The 15,084-nt window shown below is 46.2% G+C and overlaps 1 protein-coding gene across 7 annotated transcripts in view; it reads left to right on the forward strand.

Annotated features, from left to right (window-relative positions):
- Positions 1-283: 283 nt before the first annotated feature.
- CDK12 (cyclin dependent kinase 12) overlaps positions 284-15,084 on the forward strand; it is a 29,842-nt gene continuing 15,041 nt past the window's right edge. For 5 of the 7 annotated variants that reach the window (XR_008573911.1, XM_054801516.1, XM_054801513.1 and 2 more), the window contains exons 1-4: positions 286-1,890; positions 8,057-8,941; positions 12,814-12,990; positions 14,564-14,703. Coding sequence is in view for 6 of the 7 variants with exons in the window: in XM_054801516.1 (XP_054657491.1) it covers positions 839-1,890; positions 8,057-8,941; positions 12,814-12,990; positions 14,564-14,703 (2,254 nt within the window). In the remaining variant the exon portion in view is untranslated. Of the gene's footprint in view, positions 1,891-8,056; positions 8,942-12,813; positions 12,991-14,563; positions 14,704-15,084 lie in introns of all 7 variants that reach the window. The other 2 variants (XM_054801518.1, XM_054801517.1) reach the window with 2 other exon arrangements.

Here is a 15,084-nt window from a genome sequence, read left to right on the forward strand (position 1 = left end):
GCGTCTCAATAAAGATTTGTTGAGTGGGCGGGGCGAAAGGGAGGGGCGGGGGGGGCGCTGTCCCCCGCCCGGCGCCCCAATAAAGTTTCACTCAAAACTGACGAGCGCGTCGTCAGGCAGCACGCGCGGAGGCGGCCCAGCTCTCGCGAGAGGACAGGCGCGCGCCCCCCCTCCCCCTCTCACCTTCCTCCTCTCGCCCCTCCCATCTCCTCCGGCGAGGTCTCGCGGGATCGGCGGGTGGCCGGACGGTGGGGCGGAGGGCGGCGGCGTTCTCGCGAGAAGCGGCCGGGTCTCGCGAGAGTTAGCGGGTTCCCCCCTTGGACGCGGAGCCGTTTCGCTTTGGGAAGTGAGCGGGGGGCGGCGGCGGGGCGCGGCGGGCCGGGCCGGGTAGGGGGGGGTACGGGCGGCGGCGGCGGCGGCGCCCCGTGGGCCTTCCGGCTGAGAGACCAGCGCGGCGGCCCGCGGGGCCCGGGCGCCCGGTGCTGAGGGGGTGGGGAGGGATCGCGGGCCCAGGCCCCGCCTTCCCGGGGCGCCCCCGCGGCGGCGCTGCCCTCCGGGCCTGGGCCCCTCGGATGAGGCGGTGAGGCCGGTGTCCTTCCCCCTCCCTTCCCGGTTCCTGCCCGCCCCCCCCCCCGCCCCCCCTTCCGCCTCCTCCGGGGCCTCAAGCCGCCGCGGGGCCGCGCTCCCTGCCCCGCTCCCCATGTAGGAGGGGGTGTTGGCGGCAGGGAGGGCCGAGGCCCGGGGTGAATGGTGCGAGGAGCGGGCGCTGAGGAAGTTTGAAGTTCGGGGGTTTTGGAGGATTCCCCCCCTCCCCTCTCTCGAGCACAGTGGAGGAGGAATGCCAAACCCGGAGAGACATGGGGGCAAGAAGGATGGGGGCGGCGGGGGGTCCTCGCAGCACGCGCCTGGCAGCGGGAGTTCGAATAGCAAGGAGAGGCATCGGCTGGCCTCCAGGCACAAGAGACATAAGTCCAGGCACTCCAAGGAGTCACCGCTGGCAGCCCAGGAGACAGCGGCACCCTTGGGCGCGATGATCAAGCCGCTGGTGGAGTACGATGACATCAGTTCGGATTCGGATACCTTCTCGGATGATGTGGCCCTCAAGCTGGACAGGAGGGAGAACGAGGAAAGGAAAGCGGAGAGGAGTGAGAGGATACAGAAGCACCGGCACCACCAGCACAAGCGCATTCGTGAGCTGATGAAGAGCAAACAGGCAGAAAAAGAGAGGAAGTTAGAAAAGAGCCTGGAGGCATCCAGCAGGTCCGGGTCCACCAAGGAGAGAATATCAGGATCTTCCAAGAGACTCCTTGAAAGCGAGGAGCACCCGAAGTCACTGTCCTCAAAGAGTAGCAACAAGGAGTCCCGGTCGGCCAAAGCGCACAAGGAGAAATCCAGGAAGGATCGGGAGCTCAAGTCCAGCCACAAAGAGCGCAGTAAAAGCCATCGGAAAAGGGATGCTCCAAAAAGTTACAAAACAATTGACAGTCCGAAGCGGAAATCCAGAAGTCCTCACAGAAAATGGTCTGACAGCCCTAAATTGGACGACAGCCCCTCAGGAGCCTCCTACATCCAGGAGTACGATCTCAGCCCTCCCCGCTCTCACACATCCAGTAACTATGATCCCTATAGGAAGAGCCCCGGCGGCTCCTCGCGCCGGCAGTCGATCAGCCCACCCTACAAGGAGCCCGTGGCTTACCAGTCGAACACTCGCTCTCCCAGCCCTTACAGCCGGCGGCAGAGGTCCATAAGCCCCTATAACAGGAGGCGCTCCTCAAGCTACGAGAGAGGCAGCGGGTCCTACAGCGGGAGGTCGCCGAGCCCTTACGGCCGACGGCGTTCGAGCAGCCCTTTCACCGCGAAACGGTCCGTGAGCCGAAGCCCCATCGCCAGGTGCGTGTTTCTCTGCGTGGTCTTCCATGCCTGGGGAGTAGGGAAGTGTCTGGGGGTGGTCGGGGTGGCTCTGGGCATGGGAAGGGTTAACCCTCTTCCTCATCTTGGTTGGGGCCCAGGGTCACTGGCTGCCTAGTTTGGTTTCAGAGTGAGCTGTGTGGGATTGCTTTGGTCGGTTTTGTGGCGATTCCCTTTAAAATGATGTTCGCGCTTGGGAAAACACCTCGCTGGCTGACGGTAGGCAGCGTCCATGTTGGCTCTCAGCAGAGAGGCCCAGGGCTGAATGAGCTCCTGGGATTAAATTACACCCACCTCTGGAGGTGGCTCCTGCAGAAGGGCTGGGGCTCCTAGGGATGGTTGTGTTCTGAAGGGAGACGGAGCTATTCGGCTCCTGATGCGGGATGTAATGCACTTCCCTGGCGAGAAGTTCAGCCAGGGAGAATGTTTTCACCTATTTCTGGAAGCCTTTATCTGTTTTACTAAGTATGGAAACTTGATCACACTTTTCAAGAGGGTAGCTTGTTTTGAGTGTATTTTGCTCTTTCTGAACTGACTTGTCTTTTCTCTTTCCTGGAATTAGAGATGACCACATGTAAATTCCACCTTTCTGGCCTAAACTTTATTTTCTCAGTACTAGAGTTTCTTGCTTCCATTCTGAAATCGGGGCATTCTGGAATGGCAAGTAGGAACCAGCTGTATTTTGGCTTAACTATAATTTTCTCTTTTTTTCCTCAGTCAGTAACCTTGCTACAGAAGGAAACTATTATTTGAAAGTAGTTTTGTGTGTTTTATTTCAAGATGTTCATTCATCATCCTGTTATATGCATGAATACATAGTCTAATGTTGACTCTTTTTTTTTTTTTTTTTTTTTTTTTTTCCCCTAGCTTCAGCTTATGTTAAGTGAGTTTCCAGTTGTCACCATGGGTGCTGTGAAGCTTTGGTTGTAGCTCCATGGCAATTAAGATGTGACCTGGAATGTAATCGCTATAGAAATGCTCTGCGCTGTGTTAGCTGTACTGCATCCTCTGGTCCAAACAGGAGCTGCGAGTGAAGAGGCTGCCTCCAGAGCGTGTTTGTGTGATCAGCAGTTCCCAAAGAACTCGGGGCTTTTGGAATCCGGCCTTTGTTACTAGAGCTCTTCTTTTAACTTCAGAAATACTGTCTTCCATAGTGGGCTTGAAATTGTGCCTTTGTCCTTGCTGTAAGAGAGGCATATTGGTCTTTAACACTCTGGAAGCTGTGATGTAAAATCTACTTACTCTGCTGTGATTTTCATAGTGAAAATTTCCTTTTTCTCTCTGCCCTGTTTTCTCTGTGGACACCTGAGAGGTTCCGAGGGATAGTCCTCAATGACTCTCGCTCCCCTCAGTGCCACCAGGGCAAAAAGGACTGCTTTTACACATGATTTGCTAATACTTTTGGAAGAATAAGAATACAGTAGTAGAAAGTGTATGTATACTTCATGATACTGTGTATTATGGCACCTGTTAAGTGTCCATGTTCAGCCCTAATGAGGCAGAAACAAGGTGGAAAGTGGAGCAGGTATACAAAGAGATGTGTTTTACCCCTGGGTTTCTCCACTTCCCAGGAGAACCTGAAGTTTACTCTTTCTGTAAATGGCTAGCTGCTTCTGACTTGAGAAATCAAGCAGTTATCTTTTCCTGATCTTAATTACGAGAGCAACTTTGAAGCGCTTTGGGCTGCTTCCCTGAGCTTACGTACCTACGTAAGAAACTTTTTAAGGGCATCTTTGACTCACTGACAAAATGCTAGACCCAAAACCAAAAGAGATTCCAAAGGTTACTTGCTGTTTACACTCAGCTTGGACTAAATTCTTTGAATCTCTGACTTCAATTGATAACTCACTACTCTTCTCCCTTTTCTGGGCAGATAACTTACTGACTGTGCGATATATTCTTTTAAAGCAGGACAAAAACATGGATTACACCTTCAGAAAACATCCGCCTGAAGTGATTCTAGTAAAGGGGCAGAGGGAATTTAATGTATTTTTCTATGTTGGGCAGCTGTAAGTTGTAATTCATTGTTGGTTTTGTTTCACTGAGCTTGCGGCCTGTACGGCGAGGCAGTCGGTGTAAATTTATGGTCAAACTTCTGCTCCAGAAACCAGAGGTGAGGCTGCCCCACTGCTGAGGAGTGGGTCGGCTGGGCCTCCCCCCCAACCTTGCTGAAGCCAGCATTGGCTGATCTACTGCAGATGAGTGTGTAAACGGAGGCAGCTGACTTTGCACCTGAGTAGCTGGGGAGTGACTGCATGATCTCTTCTTCTGTTGGCTCCTGCAGAGAGGCAGGAACAGTTTGGGAGAGAAAACGTCTTTAACTGGCACGCTCGGGCGGTGAACATCTGCCTATGGCTTAAATTCTTCAGAGGAGGTAACGCAGGCTTTTCTGGGACACTGAATTATTTCCACTGACTGACAATATGGGTTGGTTTTTTTTTTAGTGCATTCTGTGTTTTCTTTAATCTCCACATCCAAAATACAGTGTTAGGAAACTGAATCAATGTGCTGTGCTGATTGGAGAAAATACAGAATGTTTGCATTTCAAATAGCTGTGCAAAACAACTTGCTCTCAATTTAGGAGGAAATGAGGATGATTTGGTCAGTAGGGAAAATAACAGATGTGGCTTGCCATTCCTTTTAGCAACTGTCGTTGCAGCTAAAACTAGAAGAAGAAATTCCAGAGTCCTTCAGCTTGCTGAAGGTGGGTTGTGCTCTGTACTAAGTATAGCAGCTAAGTGTGAGTGTGTGCACGTGCTGTGGTAGTGGCCACTGTTACGTGGATCCTTGCCACGGCAAAAGGTCGGGCATTCTCAAATAAGAAACCCTGGCCTTTGGTTTCAGCTTGTTTCCTGAGAGATTAGAGCATGGGGCGTGTGGTTGGGCTTCCCAGATACTCGTTTGCACTTTACTCTTAACTTCTTTTGTGTCTTGGAGCAGGTGAAATATTTTAATGTCTGTAGATGTTCCTGGGAGTTTGTGTAGTGGATAACTTGGAAGTATGGAGATGTGGGCTTTGTTCTGCCAACTGACTCAGGGTCACCTCTGCTAACAGCTGTTAGCCGTGGTCGTTTTCAGCATGAGGAGGTCTGGAGGGTTCTGGCATTCCCTCCTCCAAAGACCATTCTAATCTCCTGGTTGTGTCAGTAAAATTACTCTAATAATGCTTTCTCTATTTGTATTTTTAGATGAGCCATCATCTGTATCTTCTTTATGTTAATTCACAGTCATCACGGTTAGTATCTTGTATTTCTAGTTTCCAGTGCTAGAGAGACAACAAGGTGTTTTGTAACCCCAGAGCACTTTTGTCCTGAAAGAGAACTGCGTGTGAGACTGAATTGTCCCCCACCCATCCGTGATAATCTTAGCAGAGCAAATCAGCTGTAGAGTGTTGCCTTAACACGTTAAGGGTGAAAAAGGTAAAAGTGCTAACTAACTGCCTACAGGTAGAGCCACAAAAAGATCATTCCAGAGAATGGAAAGAGTATCTATAAAAATCAAAATCTGCCTCTGCATCTTCTGTCTTACTGCATCTTTTTTGAGATATCCAGCAGAGATAAAAGCAAGTGTTGCTGTGGAAGACCGCTCCTCAGCAAGCGCTGTAGTGGTGGTCAGGCTGTTCATGGTCTAATGATATGAGGTAAGATTTGTTGTAGAGTGGACTATTACTGGTCGCATTGGTATCGCTGGGAAAGCAGACAAGCTGCTGGATGCGGTGCCTTTTTTGGGTCTAACAAAGAAGCCGTAAACACCAAGCTGGAAAATGAGCTTAGAAACAACAGCTCTTTGTATAATAACTATAGGTAATTATCATTAGATGACTGAAGAGAAAAAAGTATGAGTGGTGCCTGTGGAGCAGGGAAGACTACTGGGAGGGAATAAGTGGATTTAGTCTGGGTGGAACGGAGGAGCCACGTAGATTTGCTGATGGAAGGTCAGGGACTCATCTCCAGCCCTTGGAAGTGGTGGTTCTGTGGTGCAACTTCTTCCGCAGCAACCCTTGCGTAAGAGTCTCCTGTCTGCGCGCCCCACCGCTTCTTCCAGCGTTACCTTTCCCTTGCTTGTGTCCACACAGGTGTCTTTGGTGACTGCAGTTCTAGTGTAGCACTATTAAAAATAAGGTCAAATTGCACTTTTGGAGAAGTTTTTGCTTTAGATCAGATCTGCTGAGTGTTCTTGTTGAGAATGTTGCTCTGCAACCAGTTGACTTGGAGTAACTGTTGGGGGGTAATCATTGGGGTGGATGGGAGACAGGGAGCAGGAAACCGAGTATCACAGCGTCTTAAACCGTCTATCCGGAAATAATTGTAATAGGGAATGCTAACCCCAAAACTATTTGTGGTTGCAGTAGACTACGTCCTACAGGTTTCATTAGGAATGTTTTCCTTAGCCTGCAAAGGTCTTTGAGCATAGTGAAGATGTAACTGCTTTTTCAGCTCCTGGCAGCTTTGCACTGGGATGCGGCAGGTGAACTGCTATCTAAACAGTAAACTGTGTCCGAGGCCATTAATTCATTCAGCAGAAACCTTGGAAAAAGAGATGATCCTGAGGCAGCATTCCCACTCCGGCACAGTGTGTTGAAGAGGAAAATAGTAACTTCAGATGACACTTTTTTTTTTCTCCTGGTTGTATATTTATTTTGTAAGTCTAAAGGTAAGGACTACCTACAGTCATAGTGTTCTTTGACCACTGTTAGCACGAGGTTTGGGGTTGTACTTACTAGTGAGGGGGTAGAATGCTTGTTCTTGGAGTAGCAAAGCAAGAAGGTTCCATTAAATTCCACGCCGCTGTGCAGCAAGACCGTGTAATCGCAACTCTGCCCATCCTTGAGGGTGCTGGTGGCATCTATGAACTTTGCATTAGTCAGTCTCAGTTCTCCAGTTTCTTTTCCAAATGTTTGTTGTCTTGGGATAATATTAATTTGTGTAGCACTATAAACAGTTTAGACCTTGTTATTAATTACATTCTGGGTATGGTTACAAGCAGGCCAGCATCTACGGTGTTTAAAACTGCTTGGTGTTAGGTGGTTTGTTTTTTTTTTTATAACTAGTGTGGAACAATATTTTGAGAGAATTCCATGTTTTCCAAACTAGCTGTGTTCCGAGTAATAAATCACGGAATAAAAATAAACTTTGAGCATCGTTTCTATTATAGTAGTCATAGGGTCTGATCTCAGGATCTCTTGTTTTCCTGTTGGCTTACACCCCTTCTAAACCCATCAGAGCCACCACGCGTACGGTGAAAGTATGCTGTCTCATAACCTGCAAAATCCTATTCCTCCTCAGGTGGAGGAAACAGTTCTGTCTTGTCTGTTCTTTTGACATGGACACTGGAAGTACCAGTTTCCAGTTCCATTTTATTTTTTATCTTGTTTCCACATCAGTCTCCACTGAGCTTGCGGTTACTGCTGGCTTCTGGCTAGGTTCACCCTGTGCTCACAGTGCGTACCCTGATGGTGTGAGGCATTTCCTGCCTTGCTTGTTGCTTGTATCACAACACAGATTTTCAGTGTGGGGGTTTTTTTATTTCTGCATATAGACCTAATTTAGAACCCATTTATTGCAGAGTAAGGCTGAGACCCTCTGGACATACCTCAGACAGTATTAAAATTCCTGGTTTTTTTTCTTCTCCTGAATCACAATATGCAAATTTGAGTTCTGATGATAGTAAAAGAACCAGGGGGAAAAATTAGCTTGAAGTGAGATATTTCCCGAGGCGGCATTCCCATGGGGGCAGTCATATTTTATCCGTTGTTTCCTTTAAAGTTGCACATAATCACGGCAAAAGATCTGTAAACTACCAGCTCATCCTCTCGACTGCAGTCTTCTGTTTGGTGCGTGCATCTGTGATCTCGTCTTTGCCTTGAGGCTTGTCCAATCTTGATCCTTCCTTTCTGTCTTAACAGTATGATTGTGAGGGTAGTCCTGACACTGGAAGGCTGGATGATGACCTCAAACTTTTACTGCTTTAGTCAATAAACTCATTTCAGTAGCTTTAGTCTCTCCTGACAGGTGTTACGGACTCTCTGAACTTAGTTGACAAATAAACAGATCTGAATTATTTTCAGAGAGAGCTATTGATGTTGGTGAGTAGCTCCAAGGTTGAGAGATGCTTCGTTTCATTTATCTTCTCCCTGTTCTCTCCGCAGGAAGTCTGTGAAGTCCCGAAGCCGAAGTCCTGGGTATTCAAGACACTCATCATCTCACAGTAAAAAGCAGAGGTCTGGGTCACGCAGTCGCCATTCCAGCATATCACCGACAAGGTTACCGCTGAACTCCAGTCTAGGGGCAGAACTCAGCAGGAAGAAAAAGGAACGAGCAGCAGCAGCGGCAGCTGCAGCCAAGGTGGATGGGAAGGAGGCAAAGGGCTCGCCTGTTTTCCTGTCTAGGAAGGAGAACAGCTTAGCTGAACTTAAGGAGTCTGGAACGGAATCTAAAAAGGTCATCAAAACTGTTAAATCTGAAAAATCATCTTCAGATACTGAATTAGTTAATTTACTGTATACGAATGCAGAGACTAAAGCCCCTGCAGAGACCACAAAAATCAAAGCAGAGGAGAACTCTGAGAGGAAACATCCTGTTCCAGTTCGAGATTCGAAACAGACGGGAACAAAAGACTTGAAGCCTGTAGCAGTGGTAGAGGACCTCCTATCTCCAAAAGAGACGGACGCAGCAGAGAAGGAGATTCCACCCCCACAACCCTCAATAAAATCACCTCCTCCACCTCTGCCAACAACCACACCACCGCCTCCAACTCCACCGTTGCCGCCTTTGCCTCCATCACCTGCTGTTCCACCTTTGCCACCATCCCAACTGACTCCCATTCAGGTTCCTACTTCAGCCCCAACGTCTTTGCCATCTTCTTCCCACCCAAGGACGTCTACTTTATCCTCTCAGGTGAACTCTCAGTCCTCTGTCCAAGTCGCTACAAAAACACAAGTGTCTGTGACGGCTGCTATTCCACACCTGAAAACTTCAACGTTGCCTCCGCTTCCGCTCCCCCCTATTTTAGTTGGGGAAGATGACTTGGATAGGTAAGGTCACACAAGAGTATCCTGTTTGCATTTAAAAGCAAAACGTTGAAATAAACAGTTCTTTTTGGGTAGTTTGGCACTTACTAGCTTATCCTGCAGAGTACACTGAGGGCTGTGCCGCTGGTATAAATACTTTATTGCACAGCCATTCCTGGGTTTGGCCTTCTCGGCTTTATGTGGAGAGTTCTATAATCCTGTGCAGGTAGTTACATCTTACCTTGGTGAGAGAGAGGTTTGGCTGCTGTTTAATGCCGGTTAGTAAGTAGTTTCACATCGCTCTTTGGTCATATTTATTACAGTAATGAAACGTGGATCTGGAGTTAGGTACCCCTTTACATTGCAGCCATTTGCACAGGCTTATTTTGAATTTTGCTTTTTTGTTTAATTCTTCCAAAACCTGTACTTAAGTAACAGGAAAGAGCATAACAATTCCAATACCGGAACACAAACCAGAACTATTTCTATTCCAAACTCTTTGAATGTGCAGGCCACGCCCACATGTAAAAAATGGCGTTGGTTTGACTTGAGTATTGTCTGAATTATTGAATAATTGATACAATCCCTATGGCTTAAGAAGTAGGTATTTGTTTGAAAATGAAAGAGTGAAAGTGCACCTACTTCAGCTTTCTGTTCTCTATCATTTCTAGTCAAAACATACAGACTTAATTCTGTCCTGTAATTGTAGCTCTCGCCGCTCTGTGTCTTGGCTGGTGGTGGTCTTGGCTTCTAACATGAACTTGTCTGAGAAACCTTACTGTGGGGTTGGGTTTTTTTGGGGGACAGAAGAAGGGAATGGAAAGGAATATCCAAAATGGAGGTGGAGAAGAAGAAAAACAATTTTTTTTTCTTTTCTAGCTGTTAGTATGTTGTAGTGCTGTTAACGTAAGGTCATCACTGATAATTTTTTTTTCTGCTTGATCTCCTTAGCCTGTGGTTCCCTAGAAACTTCTGTATCTTTCCAAGCATTGCTAAAGATATCCTAGGTACCTTGTTGGTTAGTAAAGTGTGTTTTTTAATGAATAGTGTGTTACATGATAGTTATGACTTGATATAATTACCCTATGGTTTAAGTGAACACAGTATGTTACATGTTCTGATTCATTTAATTGATTTTCATGGCTTGTCCTGGTATCAGTGTAAATTAGGGTAATGTCACAGCGATCAACGTAAAAGTTAGGCTTGTGCATGTTTGTTGCCCTTCCTAAGCTGTGCAATGTTGTTCAGCAAGTATCTGTTTAGTTTAGATGTATCTGTGATGAGCAGTAGCTTTTAACAGATTGCAGATTTTTCTCAACTCGAATGCCAGTCTAAGCAAGGTTCTGCTGCTGTGTTCCCTTATTTCCAAACACAGAAATTGTGGTGCAAATACTGTGGTTTATTTTTTAGCCACTCACACCTAGAGCTCTTTTTTTACCACCCAGGTGTGGCTTAGTTTTGTAAAAGTATGTTTTATCTTTGCCATCACTATGAACTTAGGAGTGTGGGCGATAGTACAGCTGGTTGCTAAGCTTAGTCAATGGATTTACAGTGACTTTTTCCCAATAAAAGGACGGGAAATCCCGCTTCGTTTTGCTGAGTCTAGTGTCAGTTGCATATGGCGTTGACCGTACAGAAGTTTGCTCTTAATCAACTGCCTTCGCAGTTATGGACAAAACTTTTCTTAGACTTCTGTTTTCATATGCTGAGACAACACTCCAGCTCTGAGACAGTGGTAAGGACCGGATTTGGAAATACGCTTTGAAGCGTCCAAGTACAAAACACACTTCATCCAGTGAGAGGCTCTTTAACCTTTCTCAATGCTTGCCGAGCTCTCAAGACTTATCTCTCTGTAATGCTTTTAGACTTCACAGCAGCCAAGGTGCATGGTGGGTTGCTTCACCTAGCAGGAGAGGAAAAGCTGTTTAGAAGTGAGTGGTACAAAATTCGTACGTGTTTGATGTTGCACCCAGAAGCTGTATAGCTTGCATAGGTTCCTGGAAGCATCTGGTTGACAGTTCACAGCACTAAGGTAGATAAAAATGCAGATTTGACTGATGGCATTCCTGTTACTGTAGGGGAGGAGAAGAGAGGGAGCTTCTAGGAGTCTTTGTTAGGCAGTTGGTGTTGGCATTGTGTCATTTTTCTGCTTGGGCAGCTCCGAAGGGTCTGTTTGTCTTTCTTGCTTGGAAAGAAATTCCTGGTGAAATGTCCAAGTGTGCTGGGGGTAATTAAAGTTACAGGAACCATCTTGTAGCACCAGTGCTGATATGCAAATAGATTAACTAAGCAGCTGTACATAACTAAACACAGATAACAGTGTGTCAGGAAGAAAATGGAAACTATTTGGGAAGAGGGAGAGAAGGGCTCTCCTGAAAGGCTGGGCACTTGCGGGTTAAACCTACAAACACACCTTCCCCTTCCCGAGAAATTCTTGCAAAGAAGTTGGCTTTTGATGTGTGTTGGGGGCAGGGGGGGGAGAAAGGCTGAATCTTTTTGACAGGATCAAAGGGCCCAAGCTTAGCACATACTATTGGATATTTAAATACTATCAGGAACAAATTAATTGCCAATTAGAAGTGGATTAAACACAGTCAGATAAACAACTGCTTTTTTGTTACTGTGGACATTCGATCTGTAAGAACTGGACATTAGATCAGTGCTTCAAATGCACATATGAAAGCCATGAAACCTAGTCGATTTGCTGTTGGAACGAAATCTCTTGGTCCTACATGTGTTTGTAGGCCCTGGCTGTCTAGATCCTGCTTTGAAGAACCTTTTCTGAGGTTTAACGTGGGTTCTGCTTCGATGAGGTGTCGTTCCACACGTTAAGGATTTGCAGTTAATGGGGGGTGAGCTTCAGCCCATACAGCTCTCGTACTCGTGGTATTTCTAGGATACGTACTGCTTGTAAGATCTTTTACAGAAGATGTCAGAGCTCAGTGCCAGAACAATGTCCTCCTTCGTCTTGCATGTTTCTTAACTATATTTCACAAGAGATTTTCATGCAGATTAGGCAGTGTCTAATAAAAAAAAAAATGGGAAAATGACCTAGTTCCATCAGTTCATTTATGCGGAGTTCTCTGTGCTGAAGCATTAGACCTGGTGATGCTGACAAACAGCAAACCTCCTGCTGGCTGCCCTAAAAACGAACCTTGGAAGGTTGTTCGTATCTCTTCATCTTTTTCTTTTCCTGGCGAAGCGGACATTTGCGTGGAGAAGAATTCCTGACTATTCAGACCTAGGAATTCTCCCTGCTGCATACATGAAAGAGAATTTAAGTTCTGCTTATGAGACTCTTGCCAGTCTAAACCAAGCTTCTGAGGCCACTGGTAATTTGTTTTGGTTGTTTGGGTTTGGTTTGTTGGGTTTTTTTTTTTTTAAAAAAAGTCAGCTTTTGGTTTCTCAGCAATTTTGACAAGTTAGAGCTAGATTTCAGTCCTTGCTAGGAAGTTAAAAGTGACTTATGTAGAAAGATTTAATTCTGGGTTTGTATTTATAGGGGTCCTTAGCAAGTCATACATTTAATTTCATTATGATAAATGGACTAAATAGAGGAAGTAAGGGTCGGAAAGTGAGTGCTGGCTGATAACCTGAACAGGAAACTCAGAATAACTACTTATTTGTGCAAATTGAGCAAGTTCTGGTTGCAGAGAGCTGTGTGTTTGTTTGAAGACAGTGGCTCAAACCTAACGCTTTTCTCTCCTGATGTATTATCATTGTAAAATTTAAGGCTGTTTTGTTTTATACTTGGCTATGCTAATTTTGGTACTTAAACTTGGGCTCCTAACTTTATGCTCTGCAATAGAGAGCTGTAGTCCTGCAGTAGGCTTTTTTGTTTGTTTAATTGGCTGTCAAGTCTGACTTTTGTATTGTATTAACTTTTCGGAGTTTAGTCCAAAAGAGATTCTTCCTCCAAAACCTGTGAAGAAAGATAGAGAGCAGAGACCACGACACTTACTCACGGACCTCCCGCTCCCTCCAGAGCTCCCTGGAGGGGATCCATCTCCTCCTGACTCCCCGGAACCAAAGGCAGCCACACCACCTCAACAACCGTTCAAAAAGAGACCAAAGTAAGGCTGGCTTTCTTCTTTTTTTTTTTTTTTTTTTTTTTTGGCTTTTTTGAGTTGTTAGGTTTTCCATTTCTACGCCCAGATGTCAGTCTAGGTTTTCAGAGCTGTGTTTCAGTGTATACTGCAGCACTCCTGGAAGAGCTGCCTGCCTGCCTTTATGCTCCATGTGGAGACGGCGCTGTTGAAAGTGCAGTCATTTTTGCAATTGGATCTGGCAGCTGCTTTGCCAGCTCTCGGCAGCCTCCCCACCATTTATTGGATGGGGAGAACACTTAACGCGCACTTACTTAGAAGTCTTTAGCCAGACTTTGTTCAGTTGTATCAAAATTCTTTTGTCCCCTGACTTGTTTGGGTGCTGCCTTTGAGGGAAGTGAAACGTGGAGAAAACAAGTTTATATTTCTGTTTGGCTTTGTTTTTTCTTATGGTACATTAACTATTTCCTGTGGGTTGTTTCATCTGTGGGCCGCTCACAGTTGAAGGCCACTTGCTCCATCTATTTGATCTTGGGAAGAAGTGGAGGTTGTGTAAATTGTGCATCAAATGGAGACTACGGTCCAGGCTCTACACTGAAGCTGTGACGGATTCTGTTGTCCTCCCCTTTAACCCCTTCAGCGGTAGGAATTGCTGGAGTATGTCATATTCCATCTCCAGCCACATCTACCCTGAAAGCTCTCTCATCTTTTGATTTAGCCTGTAGCCTGCAGGACAAAGAAATCTCCTGATGTGTATCCCCATATAAAGCTCGTGATGCTTCTAGGAATTGGTTATCCTGAATAGGAGACAAACACCTACCTTTTCTTCATGCATGATTGAAGTATTAGTCAGGTTGCATGGCATATACAACTTCCACCATAACAAAATGCATGCAATTGTCAAGGAAGCAAGTTCCCTTGGTGTCTTGTACCCAGAGTGCTGGCTATGCTTCCTTTTAAATAAAAATCAAATGTCCAGTGTTTTTGCAAAAGATGCCAAACACTTTTTTTTTTTTGGTCCTACTGTAGCATAATTCTTTGGTATTTTTTAGATAAAGATACTGGTTTGGTTCTCCTCCAAGCTACTCTCAGTTAAAAGTATGTAATGAGATCTTTGTAGAACTCTGCGTGGCTAAGTGTGTGCCCCAGATAGGCTATAGCAAAATGCTTTTGCCGCCTCAAAGTCTGTGCAAATGAGGTGATATAATATCCATTTTGCTTGTCTTCCCCACTCTGCACTCAGTATTTCCCCAGGAGGAGCAGTGTATCGCTCGTTACCCGTACGCAGCTGATAAATGCATAAGTGAAGTGAAATGATCTGATAGTGAGAGTGTTCTGGCTGGGGTGGTTTAGTACCTGAACAAAATAGAAAGATAATATTCCTGTGTCGCAGTGTCTGTATCTGGAGTAGTCAAGATTATGTAGTATAATTCATTATACTCTACCAAACGCTTAGTTGCTGGGAGTGTAAAGACGGGGGGCCTCACCTCTGCTTCTTGCTTTTGGGGTACAGCTTAAAACGGTTGAATGGGCATTTGTCTGTGGGCTGGCAGGTGAGGTGGAGCACGTGGGTGTCTGACAGTCCTTGTCCCTCTTTCAGAATCTGTTGTCCTCGGTATGGGGAAAGGAGACAGACGGAAAGTGACTGGGGGAAGCGTTGCGTGGACAAGTTTGATATCATTGGGATTATTGGAGAAGGGACGTACGGGCAGGTGTACAAAGCCAAGGACAAGGATACAGGTAAGGATGCCAAGTGGCTTCAGATTGACTCCGCTTCTTCAAGGCCTTGTTGCTGTGGGTGTCCTTAAAACCCATTCCAGCGTTAACGGTGTTGCCAGGTAATGACAAATACCTGTAGAACTAGGAATGGCTCCAGCCCTGTAATAAGCGTTTACATCAGATGTTTTCAAAATGGGCGAAAGAACAGAAGCTCTGAAATCCTGGGAACTGTTAGTGCCCAGCCGCCCTCTCTGCCTGTGAAATCGTGTGCCCTGTGTGTACCATTTGCACGTGGTTGGATGGTTGTGGTAGGTATAGCTATGGCAGCCATAGGTGCCACCTGAGCCCCTGCTTTTTAAACGTGCCTTTGTCAGACTCGATTGTAGCAGAGCTTGTGAAAAG

This window comes from Grus americana, chromosome 22 (genome assembly GCF_028858705.1).
Source record: "Grus americana isolate bGruAme1 chromosome 22, bGruAme1.mat, whole genome shotgun sequence".
In the NCBI taxonomy this organism is placed as follows: domain Eukaryota; kingdom Metazoa; phylum Chordata; class Aves; order Gruiformes; family Gruidae; genus Grus; species Grus americana.